This window comes from Haliotis rubra, unplaced genomic scaffold (assembly GCF_003918875.1).
Source record: "Haliotis rubra isolate DU_JTF1 unplaced genomic scaffold, ASM391887v1 Scf588, whole genome shotgun sequence".
NCBI classification, from domain to species: Eukaryota; Metazoa; Mollusca; class Gastropoda; order Lepetellida; family Haliotidae; genus Haliotis; species Haliotis rubra.
The window spans coordinates 104,542-126,310 of NW_025767288.1; the positions used below are offsets into that span (position 1 = coordinate 104,542).

Sequence of the window (21,769 nt, forward strand, 5' to 3'; positions counted from 1 at the left end):
AACTTATTAGGGACCGTTCATAATTTATGGCTAGGGGGTGGTGATGATGATTTTGAGGGGGGAGGGGTCACCCATTTTGTTCTGGGGAGATATTGGTGTCAGCAATTATTTGAAAAATATTTTAAAATTATGCTTTAAAATTATGGGAAGGGGAGGGGGTCATTGATTTTGTACATGACATGCAGGGGGATTCACATACTTTGTACATAAATTTTAGGGGGGAGGGCATTCACATTGTACATGCTTCTCCATAAAAATCATCATCACTCCCACTAGCCATAAATTATGAACGGCCCCTTATACGATTTGGTAGATCTAGGAATATGAACACAAAATCGAGATATAGTCATTTCACATCGTACTAAGGGATTCAGCTCAGACAGTTTTAGAAAAAGTAGAAAATGGATTCATGCCGTCCACACACCACCGTCTTTCTGCTTACACACGCACTTTCTATATGATATAGATTTTACGCACATCCTATAATGTAGAACAAGACGAGATAAGGCAATTTATTCAGTTGAGAAGCCTTTACCCCTTATGCAAACATATGGGAGTTGCATATCTAAGCGCTACAATCTACAGATACTAGGAGAATGAACTTCGATCATTAATGAGTATATTGTTTTGGCTTTCTCTCATTCTTTTTTTATTTCGTATGAGGTAGACAAAACCATGCACACACACACACGCACGCACACACACACACACACATCATTCGTAGTGTTCTTAAAATCGTACCAGTGAATAACCGGGTCAGAATCGCCAGATGGTTCTTCAACAACCTATGTTTGTTTTTGTGTTGTAAGAGGCGACAAATGGGATCAGGTGGCCAATTTAAGTTCGCTGACTTGGTTGAAGCAGATCGATGCTCATGATGTTAATCACTTGAATGTGATGAAATGGAAAATTACTGAAAATCGAACCGTTTTAGTGCTTTTAAACTTATTGCTTGTCCTTTACACATTAAACGGATATAAACAAAGATCATGCATTGTTTGTATGCCACTACTGTTCACTATACTAATGATGTAGATGTATCGGTCTGTATGTATAAAGTTGTAAATCACAAAAAAATCGTATTGATGAGGATGGGTTAACAATATTGCATGGATGCCAAAAGATTCCGTATTTCATTAGAAACTCACAAACACGACCTTTCAAACAATCAAAACAATTACAAATTTTATTTGTGATGAATATCAACTGGTTATAACGTTTTAAAAGATGTTACACGCTTATACTATTGACGTAGTGGCAGCAATTGCTCTTGGCAAATAAGAAATCCAGTTTAAATACTTCCCCTTATTCCACAGAGACAAACATTTGAAACATGGCACACATAGACTGAAAATTGACACCAGACAGTTGAGCCACGCCCCCAATCTGTAGCGAATCCCTACACAGTTCATTGTTAAGTTTGTTGGTTTCTTAGTTTAGTTTGTTGTCGCACTCAGAAATATTCAAGCTATATGGCGGCGGTCTGTAAATAATCGAGTCGAGACCAGACAATCTAGTGATCAACATAATGAACATCGACCTACGCAATTGGGATACAATGACATGTGTCAACCAAATAAGCGAGCCTGACCACTCGATCCCTTAAGTCGTCTCTTTCGACAAGGCTGGGTTGCTGAAAAACAATTTTAGCCCGGATCTTCACGAGTGCATTGCTAAGTATAAGGCCACATATACACATTTTCTTGCTTCTCACTACTACCGCCCGACCCTATGATATGTTTTATCATTTTAACGCTAGAGACAATCAGCTTGGCTCGCAAAATGTGCATGAAAATTTGACACTTCTAAGTTTTGATTTTTCATCAGAGAAAAGGAAATGTGTAAACTACCACACAAATCAAGGGGTTTATTTATCATAAAATAACCCCAAAAGTAAAAATAAAATCCGCCAGCCAGACCAATATTATTTTGAAAAAGTAATGAGAAACAAGAATATTTTTATGTGGACAAACAGCTCGGTTCACCACAAGCCCTGTTTGGAGGATAACACTTCCCACAACCAATTACGTATTTGCACGGCAAAAGAGCTTTATTTCTTGCTCCACAACGTATGGTTTTCCAATGTTAAAATACGCGTAGGAACTATGTGAAAAAAATCTAACGCTTTCGGTTCTTAAATTACATTTAGCGGTCTTAAATCAACGTTAAAGGACCGCAAAGTTGAAAACAGAGTAGCTTTATCTTCTAATTTAAAAATGTGATAAAAACACATCAGCCGCCAATATTTCAGATTTTTTTAAATATTTCATATCTTTTTATTATAGTTCCAGAGGTTGTTACTTTATTAATTTATTTTTCTGAAGGAGAAAGTTTATTTTTAACCTGTATAATTGTCCTGAAACTTGGAGGAAATCGTAGTAAGGGGGTTGGGTAATAGGGGATATATTGACAGAGTTCAAGGGTCAAGGATTTTCATCCCGGGCCCATGTCAATGAAAGGACATTAATTTCTATGCACCATGAATATAGCCATGATAAACAGTACATACTAAACAGTAAGAATTTATTATAATTTTATAAGGGTTCACGCGATCACCCCTCTCTATCCAACTGACTCTAGGTTAGAACAGGTCAGTCATTGGGAATGAGAGGGACGATAAGAAGAACCGATCATAAGAAATCTATATCAACTGCCGGGGAAAAGTGTGTATTCACCCATGTTTTATATAGCTAAATTAAACAAAACGATGGTCATGTTGAATCGTTGATGCATTCTTTAAGAGTATTATAGTTGTATTTTGGATCTAAGTGTTTTGGTCACTGATTGCTTTTTCTACTAGCGTTTCATAAGGTGGTCAAATGTAATATTTGCGTGTATAATTCCTTTTGCCTGACAGTTTATATAATTTCTCATCCTCACACGACCCCACAAAAGTACCCTACTTTAAAAATGTTTGTCATTTCTTTTTGTGCTTTTGATGTTACTGTCATACTGTGGTACGCAATTAGAAACTTCTCATGAGTTGGCCCCTTAACTGTTTGAAGCTGGGCCCCGTCTCGCATATCGCAATATACGCCTAGCTTTGTCGAACGTTAGCGCGCGCAAAGGGAGCCGGGAACCAGCTTAAAAAATACTATGCTCCACACAACGCGCCACATTCCATTCGTCACCACTCGCCCCTTTCCGTAAACTCCAAGAAGATTCGGCTTGTCCCGGAATAACACGAGTTGGTCACGAATGGAATATGGTCACATTCGTGACCAACTCGTGTTATTCCGGGACAAGCCGAGTTTACGGAAAGGGGCGAGTGGTGACGAATGAGTAGGTATTGCTGTAAGGAGTTTGCGCGCAAACAAATTGGATGATTCGTCAACAAACGATTGGTGTGAGTGTACACTTAGTGAATTTTCGTAATGGCATAACAAATTTACATCAGTATAACCTATTATAGGTAAGACTTTGCTTTTATTAGAGACATATGCATTCGATACACGCAACTGTCACCCGCTAATATTGAGCCGACTGTGTTTTGACGAGCTTTTTAGTTTTACTGCAACGCTGCTGCTAGACGAGTGTTTTCGCTTTTGAATTGATTTTTAAGTCTGTTCTGCTACACCCGGAAGTATTTTCCAGCGGTTATTATTTCCTCCAAGTAAGTAAATATACGTATCATGGAACACTCTAGATCTATTATCGCGGTAGTTAATGTTGTCTCCATCGGGATTATGAACGGCTACTGATATTTAGCATTATATATATATTTTCAGTTGACTGTCAAATAATGTGACACATAGTCGCAACTCGTTTAATACCATTGCGGAAATTCTGATTGTCTCGTTTGACCCAGAAATTGAAGCTTTATTATCGCGGTATTGCTATTTTTTCACGATGGCACGTTGTACAAGCAGATGACACCGTGAAACGTTTAGCTGAGACAAGTAACGAATCTAAATAGTTTGATCATTAAAAAATATTTAGGAATTTCATTCGCGATAGTAATATCATCATGTTTTTAACCCAAACATCTGAAACTTCTATTCATTTGGATACAAGGTAACAATAACCCTATAACTACTGTTTTTTTCCGCCTTAAAACGTACCATACAAGTTGCTGCCGTGTGTAGAGTGAAATTGCATAATACGTCACTTCGTGTTATGTGTATCATAAGAGTTAAGAGTTACTAAAATGCAGCTGGCCCCTTATTAGGTGCTGCCTTAGAGCATATTTTAGTGGTATACAGAGTCGTTATAAAATTTTGTTATGTCCAAGATATCATTAAGAGTCATTGTCAGGTTTAGCTGAGAGTTGCGATGAGGTCCTATACAGTCAAAACCTACGTTTTATAAGTGAGATGTTTTTCATTTGTTTATGGGATTAATGAGAAACAACGAATGTTTCTTATGCATTTGAAAACCCATCACACAAGGATACTTAAAGTAATGCTCGTCAGTCAATGAATGTTTTTATTTTTGTTAAATATTTATTTCTTTTCAATGAATATATTCAATTGGTACTAAATTTTTCTATTTATTTACAGTTGCAAGCTTTTGGGCAGTTACACCACACAGAGCCACCATCCAGTAGGAAGATTGTTTTCTACCCTGTCTAACAAGATGGCAGGAACAACTCTTTCTCTACTTTTCAGCTTGTCAGCTGTCTTCATTGTGGCCACATTTGGTAAGTATCCATTACTAATAATCATTTCATGTATGTCCTCAATGAAAATGGAAAGTTAGGCCTACTTTGGGTACATATCTCATATACTCTAAACATGATTACAAGGAAAAGCTATTCAATGCTAATCATATGATTATTCAGAAAAATGTGGAAACAACAGTGGAATAAATATGATAGTACTGTAGTGTTTATGATGATAATCAAAATACATTTTCCAGGTGCACAGAGTGACCGAGTGTTATTGCGTGAAATTTCTGCCATAACACTGAGACATGGTATGCAAACAAATGCCCGCAGATCATCATCTGTCCCACAGGTCAGTACAATAACTTAATTTCAATAGATATTGATATCCAAAGACGTAGTGAAAGCAGGGCAGAAAGTCAGTCCCTTAACTTTAGTGTTTCACTTCATGGCATGAGGACCGCCTCCGTGGTGTAGCGGTTAGAGCGCCGATCCCCGACCGCGTCATACCAGAAGACGTTAAAATATGGTACTTGTTGGTCCCTGCCTGGCGCTCGGCATTAATTGGTACAACAAGGACTGGTCGGCTCGGAGTCAGTATAATGTGTCTGAGTGGGGTATTCATGCTTCACTGCGTCATGGTATCTCCAGTGGGCTAGCACTATAAAGCCAGCTTCAGTCTGGGCTAGTACAAGCAGATACACATACACACGGATGCACGTCGTCATATGAGTGAAATATTCTCAAGTATGACGTTAAACCCAATTTCACCTCAACTTACCTCACGGAATGAGGGGCGATGGGGTAGCCTAGTGGTTAAAGTGTTTGCTTGTCACTCCAAAGACTCAGGATCAATTTCCCACATGGGTACAATGTGTGAAGTCCATTTCTGGTGTCCCCTGTTGTGATATTGCTGGAATATTGCTAAAAGTGGTGTAAACTCACTCACTTACTCAGTTCATGGAATACACATTGATGCCATGACTGGACTGAAATGCTATTCAAAGTCGTTTAAACATGTTAATCATGTCAGCATTCATAACCCCAACATTTGAACTGTTATTACATCTATATAACTGATAACTAGTCATCAACAAAACATATCTGAAATAGACAACAAAGAAATTGTTAACATAGTTACAGGTAGTGCTTGAAAGATTGATCGAATAATCAGTCAACTGATCGACTTGCTTGTGGCAGCAATTATCAATGGGTTCAGGAGACTTATCAATATTCATTAAAATAAAGCATCAAATTTAACTCTTGAAAGTACGTTTCTTATTGTTGTGTTTGTTAGAAAGTTTCCTGAGTCGTAAAATTGCAATTTAACAACAGATTAGCAGGCATGTCTCAACAGGAAGTATCCTCCACAGAGTTATGATTATGTTCTCTTATTACCCACATGAGGTTTGTGGTTGGGTTTACGATTAAAATTGATTATTGATTGATTACTCAGCTCTGATTATATATCTGCAATTTTACGTTATCCTGAATCATATGCTGTAGCAATTATTATGAGTCAAGATAAGTATAAATTATATTTTTATATTCTTCCCCCCCCCCCCCCGAAAAAAATTGTTATAAGCAATAACGTGCAATAGTTACAGGCAAATTGCCTTACACAAAGGTGTATGTGATTGTCACTGTAAACAAGAGTTGCTTCTATATATTGCATGTATATTTTCAGGTGAAATGTGTTGGGGGATCAGCTGGTTGTCACGCCTTCGTCCCACAGGTGGTTCAGTGTCAAAACCGTGGTTTTGATGGCTACGATGTTCAGGTGAGACTTGCATTAGTTACAATGTGTCCGTCAATAGTCAGCAACACCTGACACAGAGCCCATTAGCTACACTGAGTAGACTGACGCAGGCACTGTTTGTGACAACAGGATATGAATGCTGGTTATTGATTATGGAAGCCTGTTAAGGAAATGTGTTACAGTCGCGATTATGTTGGTATATTACCATGATTACTGGGAGAGAGGAGATGTGTGTTGACCAGCGCACGTTTAATGGAATAAGATGTTTATCATGAGGACAAGAACATCATCTTCCGATTCGGTAGACCCCATCAGAGAAATGAATAAATCCAACAATTATGTTTTCAGCTATTTCGAGCTACAGTTTTTAGAAACAAGTCAGTCTTAAAGTAATGGTAGGCAGGGTTATAATATCAGTTACCTTGGTCTATCTTGGGGATGTAACAGAAATAGATTTTTGTGTTCGAGGCTTGAACATGGGGATCTCTGGAGCACAATTCTCTTAATTTCATTAATTGTGCTGATGTTATTTAATTGTCTGTCTCTATCTCCCATTCTCTGTGTGTTTGGAGGACATGTAAGATTGCTGAGCAGACAAAGATGACGTCCTCCTTACCACTGAGTTTGTATTACATTGAGTTGGTCGTATTATGGACATAATAATATTATAAATCATTCATATAGCCTTGTGCTCTCAATCTCATATCCAGTAGGATTTTCCAAGTACATACTATAATAAGAAGTTATGGTCAGTTACTGGACTACAAGTCACAATGCCTCCTGAGAGAGCAAGGACTGAGTTAACTCTAGATATAACTCTATATAAACATACATTTCACTGTGTTGGTTTAATTTTGTCTGTGTGTGGTTTAATTTTGGATTGAGTTTCTAAAAACTCCCTCTAAACCAACATTTTCACCGGTCCTGAGTGATGTCGGTTTAGAGAGAGTCCACTGTAAATCATGTTTTTGATCAGTAAAACCCTGGTTTGCAAAGTTTGTACAGAAATACCAAAAAACAATTAGTACACATATCAACCTAGTTATAAGATTGGACCATTTGTCATTTAAAGAAAAGGATTGCATGGTTCACAGCTAGTTAATGGTTGTAGACTTACCTCAGATCCTGTTTATTTGTTTAGTGTTTTTGTATAATAGACTCTGCATTGGAACAGGAAACTGAAAGTTCATACAGATTGTGTTGTAGCTTTAACCTTTTTGGGGGTATTCACGGAATATTTTTGTTTGTTTATAGTGGGAGTGCAAGACTGATATGGACAATGCCTATCGCTTTGGCCAAGTCGAGGTGTCCTGTGAAGGGTTCGACTATCCCGATGACCCCTACGTCCTCAGGGGATCCTGTGGGGTAAGTGATAAATTCACCTCAGGCATGACCTCTTTTCATTATGAGTGTTGAAATTACTGATAGATTAATGACTCATTATTAGGCCAATCCTTTCCGATGTCATATATCTGTCAAATCAGTTTTAAGTGACCTGCATAATTGAGGAAGTTTATCATATCGTCTGTTGGAGCTATTGTGATGTAAGGAAAATTATCATCATATCTGATTCAAAGACTATTTTGCATAAAAGGCAACTGATGTCATTGAGTGATAGGGCTTGCTGACTTGGTTAATAATGTCATTTTATCCCCATTGCTTGGGTGAATGCTCATGTTGTCAATCACTGGATTGTTTGGTCCAGAACTGATTATTAAAAACCGATGTGATAAAGCTGGAATGTTGCCAAGGATGTCATTAAACAAGAAACAACCAAATACTTGATAAGCTGTTTAGAGCTGAGTTTGTGTGCAAGTTGTCTCCCATCTACACATGCTGGAGACCTGACTGTCTGAAAACATGTTGATGTCAGTGACCCCAGCTATTGTTTCCATGGCAATAATATTGAAATAGCTTCCTTACGAGAATTTAACTTATCCCCAGCCAGGGCTCCAAATAATTTTTCAACATCAGGAGTAGGTACTCCTTATTTTTTCAATACAGGAGCACTGGAAAACCTTAAGAGTACGTTTAGAGTACTGAATGGAACTTAATGGAGTATCAGTAATCTTGAGTTTCGTTTCATATATGCACCACAACATTGCTACTCTTGTGTAAACAGGTCAATAAACAATAAAACAATAATTTTTCAGATAAATATGTCTGTAAATGATTCTAAGACTGTACACCATTGCTGTGGTGCGTATCTGCTACGTTTTCTAAATTATTTCCTACCGTATCGTGCATATTTTTTATCCATACATACGCGGATACCCCTGCCCAGCAACCTATGTTTTCAAAAGGGATCCAAATGGTTCCGACAGTCTGACACAATGACTTGGTTGATGACATGTTGTTATTCTCCAACAGCATGGATTGTATCTCATAATATCAATCACTGGATTGTTTACCTCCATGATTTCAGTGGAATGTTGCTGAATTCTACTTTTAACAACAAATGCAAACAAGTAATTAATAAAAACCTTTTGCTTTGTGTTAAAGCTGTAGTTATAAGGACATATGGCACTGGTATACTATCAGATCATTAGAAAAATTAAAGTTATTGTTATTTAGCCAATTTGACCTTTATAGTTGGAGTACACCTTGGACCTCACAAAGGAAGGACATCAGCAGAAACATCACCATAGCAACCAGCACAACTATGGCGACGATTACCATGACCGTAGCTCCAACTACTACAGGTATGGAAACTGAGACCTTCAAGTTCCATGTCTAATACATCTGCGCATTATCACGAGTTTTGTACATAAAAATATTAAAAAATCATGCTTAAAAATTGGAAATGGCGTCATTGATTTTGTACTTGACATGCATTGGGTGGGGGGTGGGATGGGGGGTGTTTAAATTTTAGAGGGCTTCTCCATAAAAATCATCATTTCCCTGGCGTAAATTATGAACGGTGTCTTAGCAAGGTGTTAGACAACATGCACAAGGGAACACATATTCTGAAATGACAGAAGTTTGCTTAACTGGAATAATCAAGTTGCTCTTTGTGTTTACTCAGCAGCCACAAGACGCAGCACTCATCCTTTGGAGGTGTCATTGGCCTAGTTGCAGCTGGATTTGTCATTTATATGATCTACAAGATGTGTCTAGCTCCTCCAACCAATACCGCAGGTGCTCGGCCGGACCAGCCACCACCCTACACCCCCCCACGACAACAACCAGGCACCACCCCCAGGGTTCAAACCTGAGTTTACACCAGGAGCTGGTGAGTTGAATCGGGAGCACAGTGAATGAGTTTTTTTACGCCGTTTTTTAGCGATATTCCAACAATATTACGGCGGGGGACACCAGAAATGGGATTCAAACATTGTACCCATGTGGGGAATAGAACCCAGGTCCGCGGCGTGACGAGTGAACGCTCTAACCATTAGACTACCTCACCGCCCCTCAGATCATGAGTATAAATGCAGATAGGGCTAATAGAAGGGTGTGATTGCCCTGTTATCATGGGAATAATTCTGTTATCAACTTGTACTTGAGGTTATTGCCTTGCTCATGTTTGTCAGACATGTCAACTGAATGTAATGCTTCATGTCTGAGCAATTCATGTCTCCAGAGAAACGGCAGAAATTGTTCTTTGGGTATATGTTTTTTTATACACCAGACAGGCATATTTTCTATCTTCATGTATTTATGGTATTTATTCTGTTACTCACAGACTATGGTAATGCTGGCAACACAGGCAGCTATCCTAACACTGGTGGATATGCAAACACAGGGACGTATGCTAACAGAGGAGGATATGCAGGGACGTCTACCAACACTGGAGCTGGAAATGGCTTCGGAGGCTTCTGGACAGGAATGGGAGCTGGTGGATTACTGGGATACCTGTTCGGCAGCGGCAACAGTGGCTATGGCAACAGTGGCTATGGCAACCGAGGCTACACACATCGTCACCACAACACTGGGTCGTTCTGGGGTAACGGGGCTGGCGGATGGGGTGGGGGTGGGGGCAGTGGGTTCTCCAGTGGGTGGTCCTCTGGGAGATCCTCTGGGGGATCCTCTGGGGGGTCTTATTCTGGGGGCAGTAGCTCTGGAACCAGGACAGCCTCAGGGTTTGGAGGGACTAAGAGAAGGTAACTCATTCACAGAAACACTGAATGATGCAAATGCATGAAGGCAGATGATGGGTGAAAATATGCATTTCTTTGGCCCAAGTTCAACTTCAAACAATATTACTGCTATATAGGTTTGTGGATGTTGGGAGGGAGGGGGTGGGGGTATTTCTCCATTTACATCAAAGTGGATACAATTCCAGAAGTTTAAGGACCAAGGGGGTGTATTTGGTATCATGTACCATGTACTTATTCAATGAAGATGTTTCATTGGACAATGATGTTCTGATTAGGTGACCTTTCTTTCACGTACAATTTATTCAGTAGATGTGAGATCCCTGATTATTTATCATTTCTTATGCTAAAGAGGCTGAATGCCCAATGTGAAAGGCTAAAGGATTATATCAAGCCTTGAAATTCAAGCAGCTTTTTGTTTTCTTTTATTATTTAACATGTTACACTTTATTTAAGTCCCAAGTATGTTCAATATGCAGAAGATTTGGAAAAGCAAAACCTGATCAGCCTGATTTTCATTCTTTCAAAGATGTCAATGGGTTTGGGACTTTTAGTGATTTCATCTTTTTTCTTCAATTTGTGCAAATATTTTCCTTCTCATGTGATCATCACTTACCATATTTATCTGTGTATTTGTTTGTGATTAATATGGAGGTGAAGAAAATGAAAACAACTTTAGCAACTTTGTGTGCATTCCTGGATGACTATACAGGCGTGTTTGTTGCAAATCCAACATAAGAAAGTGGGATCTACACAAGATTTCTTTGTGAGATTTCTACACAAATATAGTCCAACCAGCAACTGTCAAGTTTGTTCTTGCCCAATTAAAATACCAATTTGAGAATTTGTTAGGGTTGTTTCCATGGTGACATATGTTTCCGTGTTCCTTTCTCCAAAAGGGGCATCGATTTGGTTTGAGCAGCGTATTTTACAAAGAGATTTGTGTGAACACTTCTATGTTTTGACTGATATACTCTTGGATGGATGTCTTGATGTACATTATCTAGTTTACATTTTAAATGAGAAGAATAAGTAACATATTTCATGTTAAATATTTGTTTGCCTTTATATCTTTCTTTCAACTGACAAGATAAGATAATGACAGAGTCATTTATCAAACTATCTTTAATGAATTTGTATCTGAAATCTCATAATGTCCGAAAAGTTTTTATAAATTTTGGACTAAATGTTTGATGGTTCCGTCATAACCAGCTGAAGTGTTACTATATTGTGTGAAGACATGGAATCTATAATTCTGGACTTTGGAAAAAAATATCATGGGATTCTAGAAAAGCAAAATTCATTTTCGAAAGGTAAAGCCTGTTTTTGTACTTATCTTTAAAAGCGATTCCCATGTCAAGTGTGTGTTTATATAGAATCACATACCTGATTATCCTTGTCCAGGATATTTTGTGTTCATAAAAGTTGTAAAGTACAACTGATTGTGATATTTGTCTGTATGTACCAAAAAAAATGTAAATATGTGAATCGATAATAAACATTATGTTTTTGAGTTGTGTTTCTAGGTTGTTAATGTCGCAGTTTAGTATCATTATATGTTGCTGCACAAACTGAATATGGTTGTTAAGTTGACACCAAATCACAGCTGTGGCAAGTCATGGGGTTGTGATGGTGTGTCCCTGTTGTATCAAAAGATGTTAAAAGACTGCAGTATATTACACAGTCTCTCGCTCAGAAAGAAGGGCATGAAAATGAAGTCTTTTAGGCTATGTGTGTAGTCATGTCATTGTATTCCAATTTTGTAGATCAATGCTCATGTTGTTGATCACTGGATTGTCTGGTCCAGACCGGATTATTTACAGCCCGCCGCCATATAGCTGGAATATTGCTGAGTGCAGGGTAAAACTAAACTTCACTCACTCACTTACTCAGGCTAGGTGTGGTATACCCCAGACTGGTAATCATGTTCAGCTGCAACAGATTTCTTTTCAAAACAGGCATTGTTCACCAGGCATATTCAACGTCCATGACAAGAAATGCACACTTTCGTTTCTTGAGACGAAGACACGGATTACATTCCCCAGATAGGTGCAGTGTGTGAAGCTCGGGTAGTTTTGGTGTGTTCATCAGTGTTGCGCAACCCTAAGTGCGCTACAATTTGCCTGTGGTCCAGCTGACATAACATGAATACAACACTACCCTTGTTAACCAAAAGGGGCATAGTCATTTTAGGTGCGCTTCGTGCAACTGACCGTCGAAGAAATCATTCCGACCGGAGTGGCAAAGGGTCTGTGAATGAATGATTCTTACAAACAGCCAACGTGCACAGCCAGAATAGGCTTCATACCATGTAATAATTTGGTGAATTGAACCATGGCCTTGTCATTGCCAGGCTTACCTCCAGCCGAAACACGGGCGGTGGGGTAGCCCAGTGGTTAAAGCCTCCGCTCGTCACGCCGAAGATCCTGGTTCGATTCCCCACATGGGAAAAATGTGTGAAGCCCATGTCTGGTGTCCCCCGCCGTGATGTTGCTGGAATATTGCTAAAGGCGGCATAAAACTAAACTCACTCACACGTGCTAAACATTCAAGAAAGTCAAACTGAAAGCAGTGTGGTAATGGAACTCCAATGAATATCTGCATTGACAACCTCACATCTCACTCTCAAATTGAAGAGATGACTGGTTGTCAATGCTTTTAGCAATATTCCAGCAACATCACGGCGGGGAAAGAAGGAACGTTCAATGAAACTGAATTCATTCCGCGTGTAGCAACAACCTATATGACACTGAAATAACGTTTGCTCATCTTGGCAAAACTTATGAAGTATTGTTGCTGCCTAAAATAACCATATTCGACTTGTGACATTTACTTGAAAAAGATGCATGCAGATATAGTAATTTATAAAACCCAAAATTGTCAGATATCACAGAGGCGTGCAACCAGACCTGTTGGTCTGTTCTTCGAAGTATTTTCATTTACATGTCAGTTAAATAAAATGCATAATCAAAATCGCACGCACAATGGTGGCAAGACACGATACGTTTGACCAGTTTTAACTTCATAATACCCACACTCTGTCGCACAGTCCCTGAACCACATTATTTTCCCTAATGCCTTGCCCTCCTTGCAATATTAAAGCCCTAAATGAAGCAAGTCTAGATTCCCCTAGGCTCTGAATCTCAAATCTCACTTCCATTTCAATTTAAATGAGTTTATTTGTTACTATCAAATGTATATGCATTCAGGACTAAGCGTTAGTCTAATACGCCCATTGCAAGATCAAATTTCCTTTGTGCTCTTGCGTTGTCATCGTGAAACACAAAACGTCGTCCACGTGTGTGTCCAGGATGTTGTCACGGTAGTACCACCAAACGGCACGTCCGTGAATACCCGTGAATGTCCGGGTTCAGTAACCCATGCTTGTCGTATGAGGCGACTAACGGGATCGGGTGGTCAGGCTCGCTGGCTTGGTTGACACATGTCATCGGTTCCCATTTGCGCAGATCGATGCTCATGCTGTTGATCACTGGATTGTCTGGTCCAGACTCGATTATTTACAGACCGCTGCCATATAGCTGGAATATTGCTGAGTTTGGCGTAAAACTAAACTCACTCACTCACGACCGTGAATAACAAGTAAAGGTGTCATTCAAAGTGATCCCGCCCCACACCATCACTGAGCGAACCCTAAAACGATCACCTGTCTAAAGTTAATGCATGTAAACACTCATTCCAGTTGCACCTGTCAGGAAGGTGCAAACTAAACCTCCGATAAAAACAAACCTAAGGGACCGTTCATAATTTATGGCTAGGGGGTGGGGGGATGATGATTTTTATGGAGAAGCATGTACAATGTGAACGACCCCCTACAAATTTATGTACTTACACGAAAAGTTGGTGACCACACCCCACACAATGGCCTGCATGTCACGTATAGAGATCAATGACCCTCCCTTCCCATGAAATTTGTTAAATGACCATTGAAACGCGTGTGAAAATGAAGTGTGCACCCTCCTTTTCTCAATAGTGTGCACTGCACCACCACCCCCGTTCCTTTCTCAAAGGCCGCATCCGCCCTGGATGGTCCGTCGATCTTTGGGTAACGCGTAGACGTCTGGGCATGCTGGTTGAATCGTCTGTCCGCTCGAACACCTGTAGTTCTGTGAAGCTCATCACCAGTTACAAGAGGCACTTTGACCATGGTTTCGTAACAATCGTTCTAATGAAACGGCCTTGTGCGCCAGATCAGTCTGTCATCAACGTTATTTGTCTGTCCATGTCATGATTGTAATCTGTTAATTATTGACTGTGAAACGTTAAGAGCCCGTGCCACAATGCTCCGTTTTGTTCCATCATGAGACATTGCACTTAGCCGTTCCTCACGTACAGACTGCTATATGTAAAAAGGAGACGTTCAATTGAGTTTTAAATAATATCAGTACAACTTTCAGTTGAATTTTACCCCGGCGATGTTGACGTGCACATCACGAAAACGCTTGCCCGAAATCGGGCTGTTTGCACGAACGTCACATGTTGGGGATGGAATAGTCATTTTCAAAGCGAGGCGTAGCTACAGTCATGGGGCATAAGTATTCGTCAGTCGGCAAAATTCTCAGAGACTTGCATGTTATTTTAGTGTAGCTGTAATAATTTTCATTAATTCAGTTTTCGTTATTTGGTTGTCACATTTTGCAGGTTGATAGGAAATCATCTTGGTCACAGATACATAATTTCCATGTAACGTTCCTTTAAGTATTTTCCGCATTGTAGTTACATGAGCAACATATATACAACATTCTGTATTCTTTCACCATAGACCGCCATGTTAAAAATTGTCATAACCATGACACGCATCAATCAAAGTGTGGTCATTCTTGAAATACTGAATGAAAAATAAAACTGAAATTATGTCAGCTGAGATGATTCATGATACATGTGCAAAATATGAACAAAATCAAACGACAAATAAATTCAAGATAATTTTTCTAGCTGCACCAAATTAACATGTAAGTCTATGGAAATTATGCACAGTGACGAATACTTATGTCCAATGACTGTACCATAATAGTACCATTATAAAAAAAAGCCCGGTCTTACACATGAGTGTTGGTGAAAAGGTTGGGCAAGCCCGCAATACTATCTAAATATAAAGTTTTGCAACCATCGGGATTACACGAAGTAATTGGCTTGCAACGCGCCTGCTTAGTCCATATTAAAATACATTTTACATCGAACTACGCAGTTCGGATAGGACAACACCAACGGACCGGATGCTCACGGTTCCCGCACAAGTGACAAGCCACACCTGTATGTATAACACATTCTGCGGCCTGCCCAGAGAGAGGAAGATCATTGTTGTTTCCCAGACCTGCGAATGACATTAAGAAGATAAAACAAGGACTGGTCGTCTTGAAGCCAGTACACTGTGTCTGTGTGGTGGTGTATCCTTGTTTACACGGCCGACTATACAACTGCCATAAGCTGGAAATACTTTTTTAGCATGGACAGGTACACGCACAGGGCACAACACACGTCTGTCTATAAGGGCACGATTCTAGAACTTGAACACGATTCACTTCATCTTACCCTATCCCAACCTACCCGTGAAGATCCGGGTCAGAATTGATCTTCAGTAACCCATGCTTGTGGTAAGGGGCAATTAACGGGATCGGGTGGTCAGGCTCGCTTATTTGGCTGACACATATCATCGAATTCCCAACTGCGTAGGTCGATTTTCATCCTGTTGATCACTGGATTGTCTGGTCTTGACTCGATTATTTACAGACTGCCGCCATATAGCTGGAATATTGTTGAGTGCGGCGTAAAACTAAACTAACTCACTCACTCACGCCATCCCATCCTCGATGACGCTGCTGCATTTTGAATTTTCGGACTTGATGAAACGTGTTGCTAATCAGCGAGTTATCTCCCTTCCATCAGAGTACTTTTCCTATCCTGAAGTTATATTTCATATTACACGTGAATCACTTCGAAGAAAGGCAATTAATCTTTTAGACTTAATTATCTCTACAATATAATGTTACTGAAAGAGGTGAATCTGTTTTTCGGGATAATACATGCAGTTGTTTCACAGAATATGTGTTCTTCAGCATCCAGACAGAAGGATCCGGCAATCCTAGCTCCACATAGATTTACATATCTACAAAAATATGGCCTCCAATCTACACCACACTTGCCACAATTGGGCTTCTACAATCAGGCACCTTTTCTCAAAGGTTCCAACTGGTCCTGTCTGCAACCAGATACTCTAGATAGTTTTCTTAAAGGTCACATGCAACCAAAAAATCAAACATAATTAAAACACAATTATCACTTCTTCATGACATATAATATGCATTGCTGATAATGAAAAAACAAATAAACAAAATTATAAGCGTATAATCGCAAATCAAAAGTGCAATATTTTGTACTTGGGTTTACCTCCCTCGAAACGAAGCAGCCGGGATACCGAACCCAGTCAGAGCGGGTGGGTGTGCACTCAAGTGTAACGGCTGGTTCATTAGCAGATGCCACCTTCACGGGTCATTATGTGTGTATATATAGAAAGTTGGGTTTTGTAAATACATGCTCATTTTTTTGTGTATAACATTTTGCAATCAACAGACATCATAACATGTCATGTGTTCAAGTATCACACCTGCCTGTCTGTGTAATTACATAATGTGACAGAGACCGAACTCGGGCCATAAATCAATGCGTTTTGTTTATGGTGTATAGCCTGATTGGTGTTAAGTTCAAATTGCATGTGGTCAGTGATCGCAGTTGTGTATTGAATATTGTCATTAGCAGACAGGCAGGCAGGCAGACACACTGGTGTCAATAAAACAAGACATTGAGTTTTGTCTGTGACAGCGACATATCTATATCACAGTTAGAAATCGTGTCAACTCTAAATAATGACATTGCTTTTAAGTATCGAACTGAGAAAGTGACTCGGTAAGAAGAACGTGTGGTGAAATAGACAAATGAAATTATATAAACAGTTTATTTACTGTCATAACATACAAAAAGCTCGCGCCTGTGAGATATCAACAAAACATTATGAAACTAGCTCACACCAAAGCCTTCACCGAGTATTCACCAGACAGCCCGCTTCCAAGTTGCACGAACCTATTTCACTGCGCACGTGCTATGAGCGCAGCCAGCTGTTGAAACCCGTATTCCCCAGAAAAGTCTGGGGAAAATTAGTGAATCGTTTGAACTCCGATTTCGCGCGTTTTTTTTCATCGCGTTATTTTTCAACTTTTTAAGTTGAATTAGCATTTTTGACGCTTTTTTTCGGTAAGTCCATACCGAAAGGTATCAGAATCTGCAAAGTTGTGTTTTACGTTGCATGTGACCTTTAAAGTAAATATAATTCTGCCTTCTCTCTACAGTCACATTTTTCTACATATTTTTCACCCCTCCTTCTCTATAATGTTTGCTAAAGCTGAGCAAAAAGGATATACAGGGACATCAACCAATAAGAGATGCATATATTCAGCAAGTTTAGTACTGTTTAGTTGGACATGATCCCAGTAAGGAGCTTCAAAAGGGATCGAGACCATCGTCTCTAAGACTCCTTCTCAGCAACAGCACCATGTTTTGTCGGCAGTAGCTTCTGAACCAAGATGGCTGGGGAGTGTGAAGGCCCAAAGGGGAGGTAACTGGTGGGCCAAGGAAGGTTCCAAAATCCTCACCAGTAATAAGTAAGTGAGGTATTGACAGCATCCCACAGCACTGTAAGTGAGGTTAGTTTTCCGGCTCTTTTAGCAATATTTCAGCAATATCACAGCAGGGAACACCAGAAATGCGCTTCACACATTGTCCCTATGTGGGGAATTGAACCCGGGTCTTCGGCGTGACGATCAAACGCTTTAACCACGATTAGGTGCCTAACTCTAAGGGTGTGGGTTCAAATTCCGGATGAGACTCAACCCAATAAAAGTACTAGAATCTGTACTTTACAGAGAAAGTGTCATCCCAAATATAACATGTTACAAATGACCACTTTCTAAATGGCATTGTGTATTCACTGGTCAACACTAGGTCCCCTATTGTACTGTACAAACATCCCCTGTAACTTGTATATAAGCTCCTCTATCCTCACGATGTTCATCACATGCTTGATAACGGTGCTAGAACCTACACCGAAATGTCGCTCTCACAGCAATAAAGAAGTTGTTCATCCATATATTGTTATCCTTCCTTACTGCTCCAACTCCTAAATGCATCTCAAAGAGGTAAACAACAACAGGGCACAATGTGTTAAGCCCATTTCTGGTGTCCCCTGCCGTGATATTGCTGGAATATTGCTAAAAGCGGCGTAAAACTAAAACTCAGTCAGTTAAACAACAACAAACATGATTTCAAATTAATTTTCTGGCATTTTATTTACACTCTTTAACCACAGTACTGTGGAGAATATCTTTGGAATATCTTCAGCTCATAAGAACAATAGTCATACACACGATATCTACAACTCGTCGAGCATAGCACTTGATAGAGTTTCCCAAAGTCCGTTCTACACCAACAGATCAATCCTGCATGGCAACAGTCTCCCATTCATAAATATAAGTACAAACAAATTGACCTACACATTGTCAAACTCTCCAGTATAGTTCTATCACACAACAGGACACCCACAGTGAAACAGTAGCTGCTGGGAAAACAGAATCTGCCTTCAGCGGACAACAGTTTAATGAACCAACTAAAAGCAAGGTTCAAGGTCACTTACAACCACTACATGTACATTGACTTCTGGGGCTCTGCAAAAATCACTGCCTCCACTGGTATTGTATCCAGTCATATCAAGTTTGGATAATATGATAAAATATCTGTGAGATTCCTGGCAGTCTGTGGAGTATATTAGTTCCATCCCTCCATATTGTCTAATTTTGTGGGGATGGCTCAAATTGAATTGGGTTAAGGCAACAAACCAACATCAAATCGGGATTAAAACCTGAACAATCAATAAATAATTACAGTGGCAGTGAAGCCCCCAATTCAACCATATTAGCAGTTTTGACGGATCAAAAACGTTAAATCGAATTTGACTGCCCAAGCTGAAGAAGCAGGATAAGTAAGGAACAATGTGCAACACTTCCAGATCACCAGTTCGAAAATAATATCTGTATCTCTTGCCATAATATCGGTACGAGGTCATTTCTTATTAGCTTGCTTAAGCAGCATTTGTCTTAAAAAATGTCATTTTTATCTTTATGAAACATAAATGCAAAAGAATGTATATTCATAAGAAATGTTTGATTTTACAAACTGAATACTGGTTATCACACAGAGCACTCTAGATCTATGTTCCTTCAGAAGTCTTTTAGATTTTTTAAATGTTTGAGGTTCAGCCATGCTGAAGCACTTCATATGACCTATAGAAGACATTGCTTACAGGACTTCACAAACACTCGGTCCAATACAAAACTATTGCTGCTATTTTTTATGTAAACTTACAAAGAGGGACCCAGTTTCTTCTGATTTAAGTCAAACACTTCAAGGTTAAATTCTAAAGATACATCTTGAATTACTTTTTTTATTACAATATTTAAAATAAGCAATTTATAAAATATACATATGAGTTTTGACTGACTGACTGACTGAGTTTGGTTTTACGCCGCTTTTAGCAATATTCCAGCAACATCACGGCGGGGGACACCAGAAATGGGCTTCACACATTGTGCCCATGTGGGGATTCGAACCCGGGTCTTCCGCGTGACGAGCCAACGCTTTAACCATTAGGCTACCCCACCGCCCCTGTGAAAAGAAATAACGTTCAATGAAACTGAATTCATTTGGTAGCAACAACTATATGACACTGCTGTTGCTCATCTTGACAAAATTAAAGTATTGTTGCTGCCTAAAATACCCATATTCAACTTGTGACATTACTTGAAAAGATGTGCAGATATAGTAATTAAAAAAAGACAAAATAGTCAGATATCACAGAGGCGTGAAACCAGACCTGTTGGTCTGTTCTTCGAAGTATTTTCATTTACATGACAGTTAAATAAAATGCATAATCAAAATCTCACGCACAATGTTGGCAAGACACGATACGTTTGACCAGTTTTAACTTCATAATACCCTGCCATACATACCCATACTCTGTCGCACAGTCCCTGAACCATATTATTTTTCCTAATGTCTTGCCCTCCTTGCAATGCTTAAAGCCCTAAATGAAGCAAATCTAGATTCCCCCAGGCTCTGAATCTCAAATCTCACTAAATTTCCCATCTGACGGGGCTTCATTTCAATATAAATGAGATTATTTGTTACTATCAAATGTATAATCATTAAGAGACTAAGCGTTAGTCTAATACGCCCATTGCAAGATCAAATTTCCTTCGTGCTCTCGCGTTGTCATCGTGAAACACAAAACGTCGTCCACGTGTGTGTCAAGGATGTTGTCACGGTAGTACCACCAAACGGCACGTCCGTTAATACCCGTGAAGGTCCGGGTTAGAATGAATCTTCAGTACCCCATGCTTGTCGTATGAGGCGACTAACGGGATCGGGTGGTCAGGCTCGCTGGCTTGGTTGACACATGTCATCTGTTACCATTTGCGCAGATCGATGCTCATGCTGTTGATCACTGGATTGTCTGGTCCAGACTCGATTATTTACAGACCGCCGCCATATAGCTGGAATATTGCTGAGTGCGGCGTAAAACTAAACTCACGTCCGTGAATAACATGTAAAGGTGTCATTCAAAGTGATCCCGCCCCACACCATCACTGAGCGAACCCTAAAACGATCACCTGTCTAAAGTTAATGCATGTAAACACTCATTCCAGTTGCACCTGTCAGGAAGGTGCAAACTAAACCTCCGAAAAAAACAAACCGTCTGCCTATGGGACCGTTCATAATTTATGGCTGGGGGGTGGGGTGGGGGAATTTTTATGGAGAAGCATGTACAATGTGGAACGACCCCCCCTAAAATTTATGTACAAAGTAAGTGACCCCCCTGCATGTCATGTATAAAATCAATGACCCCCCTTCCCCCTTCCCATATTTTTAAAGCATAATTTAAAAATATTTCTATGTGCAAAATTGCTGGAACCCCCAACATGTGTGCAAAATTGATGACCCCCTACCTCCCAAGAGCAAAATGGATGACCCCCCTTAAAATCATCATATCTCTCTCTCTCTTACACACACACACACACACAAATAAATTATGAACGGTCCCTAACTGCGATTGGTCCAGCGATTCCAATCTTGACACCAACGACGTCTTGTGGTAATGAGACGGTTCTCAGGCGCGTAGCTACCATTATATAAAAAAAGCCCGGGCTTACACATGATTTTTGCTGAAACATTTTTTTCTAATTCTTG

General features: G+C 39.7%; 1 protein-coding gene across 1 annotated transcript; it reads left to right on the forward strand.

Annotated features, from left to right (window-relative positions):
* Positions 1 to 3,300: 3,300 nt before the first annotated feature.
* On the forward strand, positions 3,301 to 11,972 carry LOC124254943 (store-operated calcium entry-associated regulatory factor-like). Its single transcript, XM_046688783.1, has 8 exons — positions 3,301 to 3,412; positions 4,500 to 4,639; positions 4,858 to 4,955; positions 6,291 to 6,383; positions 7,617 to 7,727; positions 8,955 to 9,064; positions 9,388 to 9,575; positions 10,048 to 11,972. Exons 2-8 carry the CDS (start codon positions 4,576 to 4,578, stop codon positions 10,467 to 10,469), a joined length of 1,086 nt encoding a protein of 361 aa, XP_046544739.1. The 5' UTR covers positions 3,301 to 3,412; positions 4,500 to 4,575; the 3' UTR covers positions 10,470 to 11,972.
* The last annotated feature ends 9,797 nt before the right edge of the window (positions 11,973 to 21,769 follow it).

Excerpts from the sequence above, each read along its gene's own strand:
- LOC124254943 (XM_046688783.1), top strand. The coding sequence starts at position 4,576 with ATGGCAGGAACAACTCTTTCTCTACTTTTCAGCTTGTCAGCTGTCTTC. Across the intron at positions 4,640-4,857 it reads CTTCATTGTGGCCACATTTG|GTGCACAGAGTGACCGAGTG; the intron begins GTAAGTATCCAT and ends TACATTTTCCAG. Across the intron at positions 6,384-7,616 it reads TTGATGGCTACGATGTTCAG|TGGGAGTGCAAGACTGATAT; the intron begins GTGAGACTTGCA and ends GTTTGTTTATAG.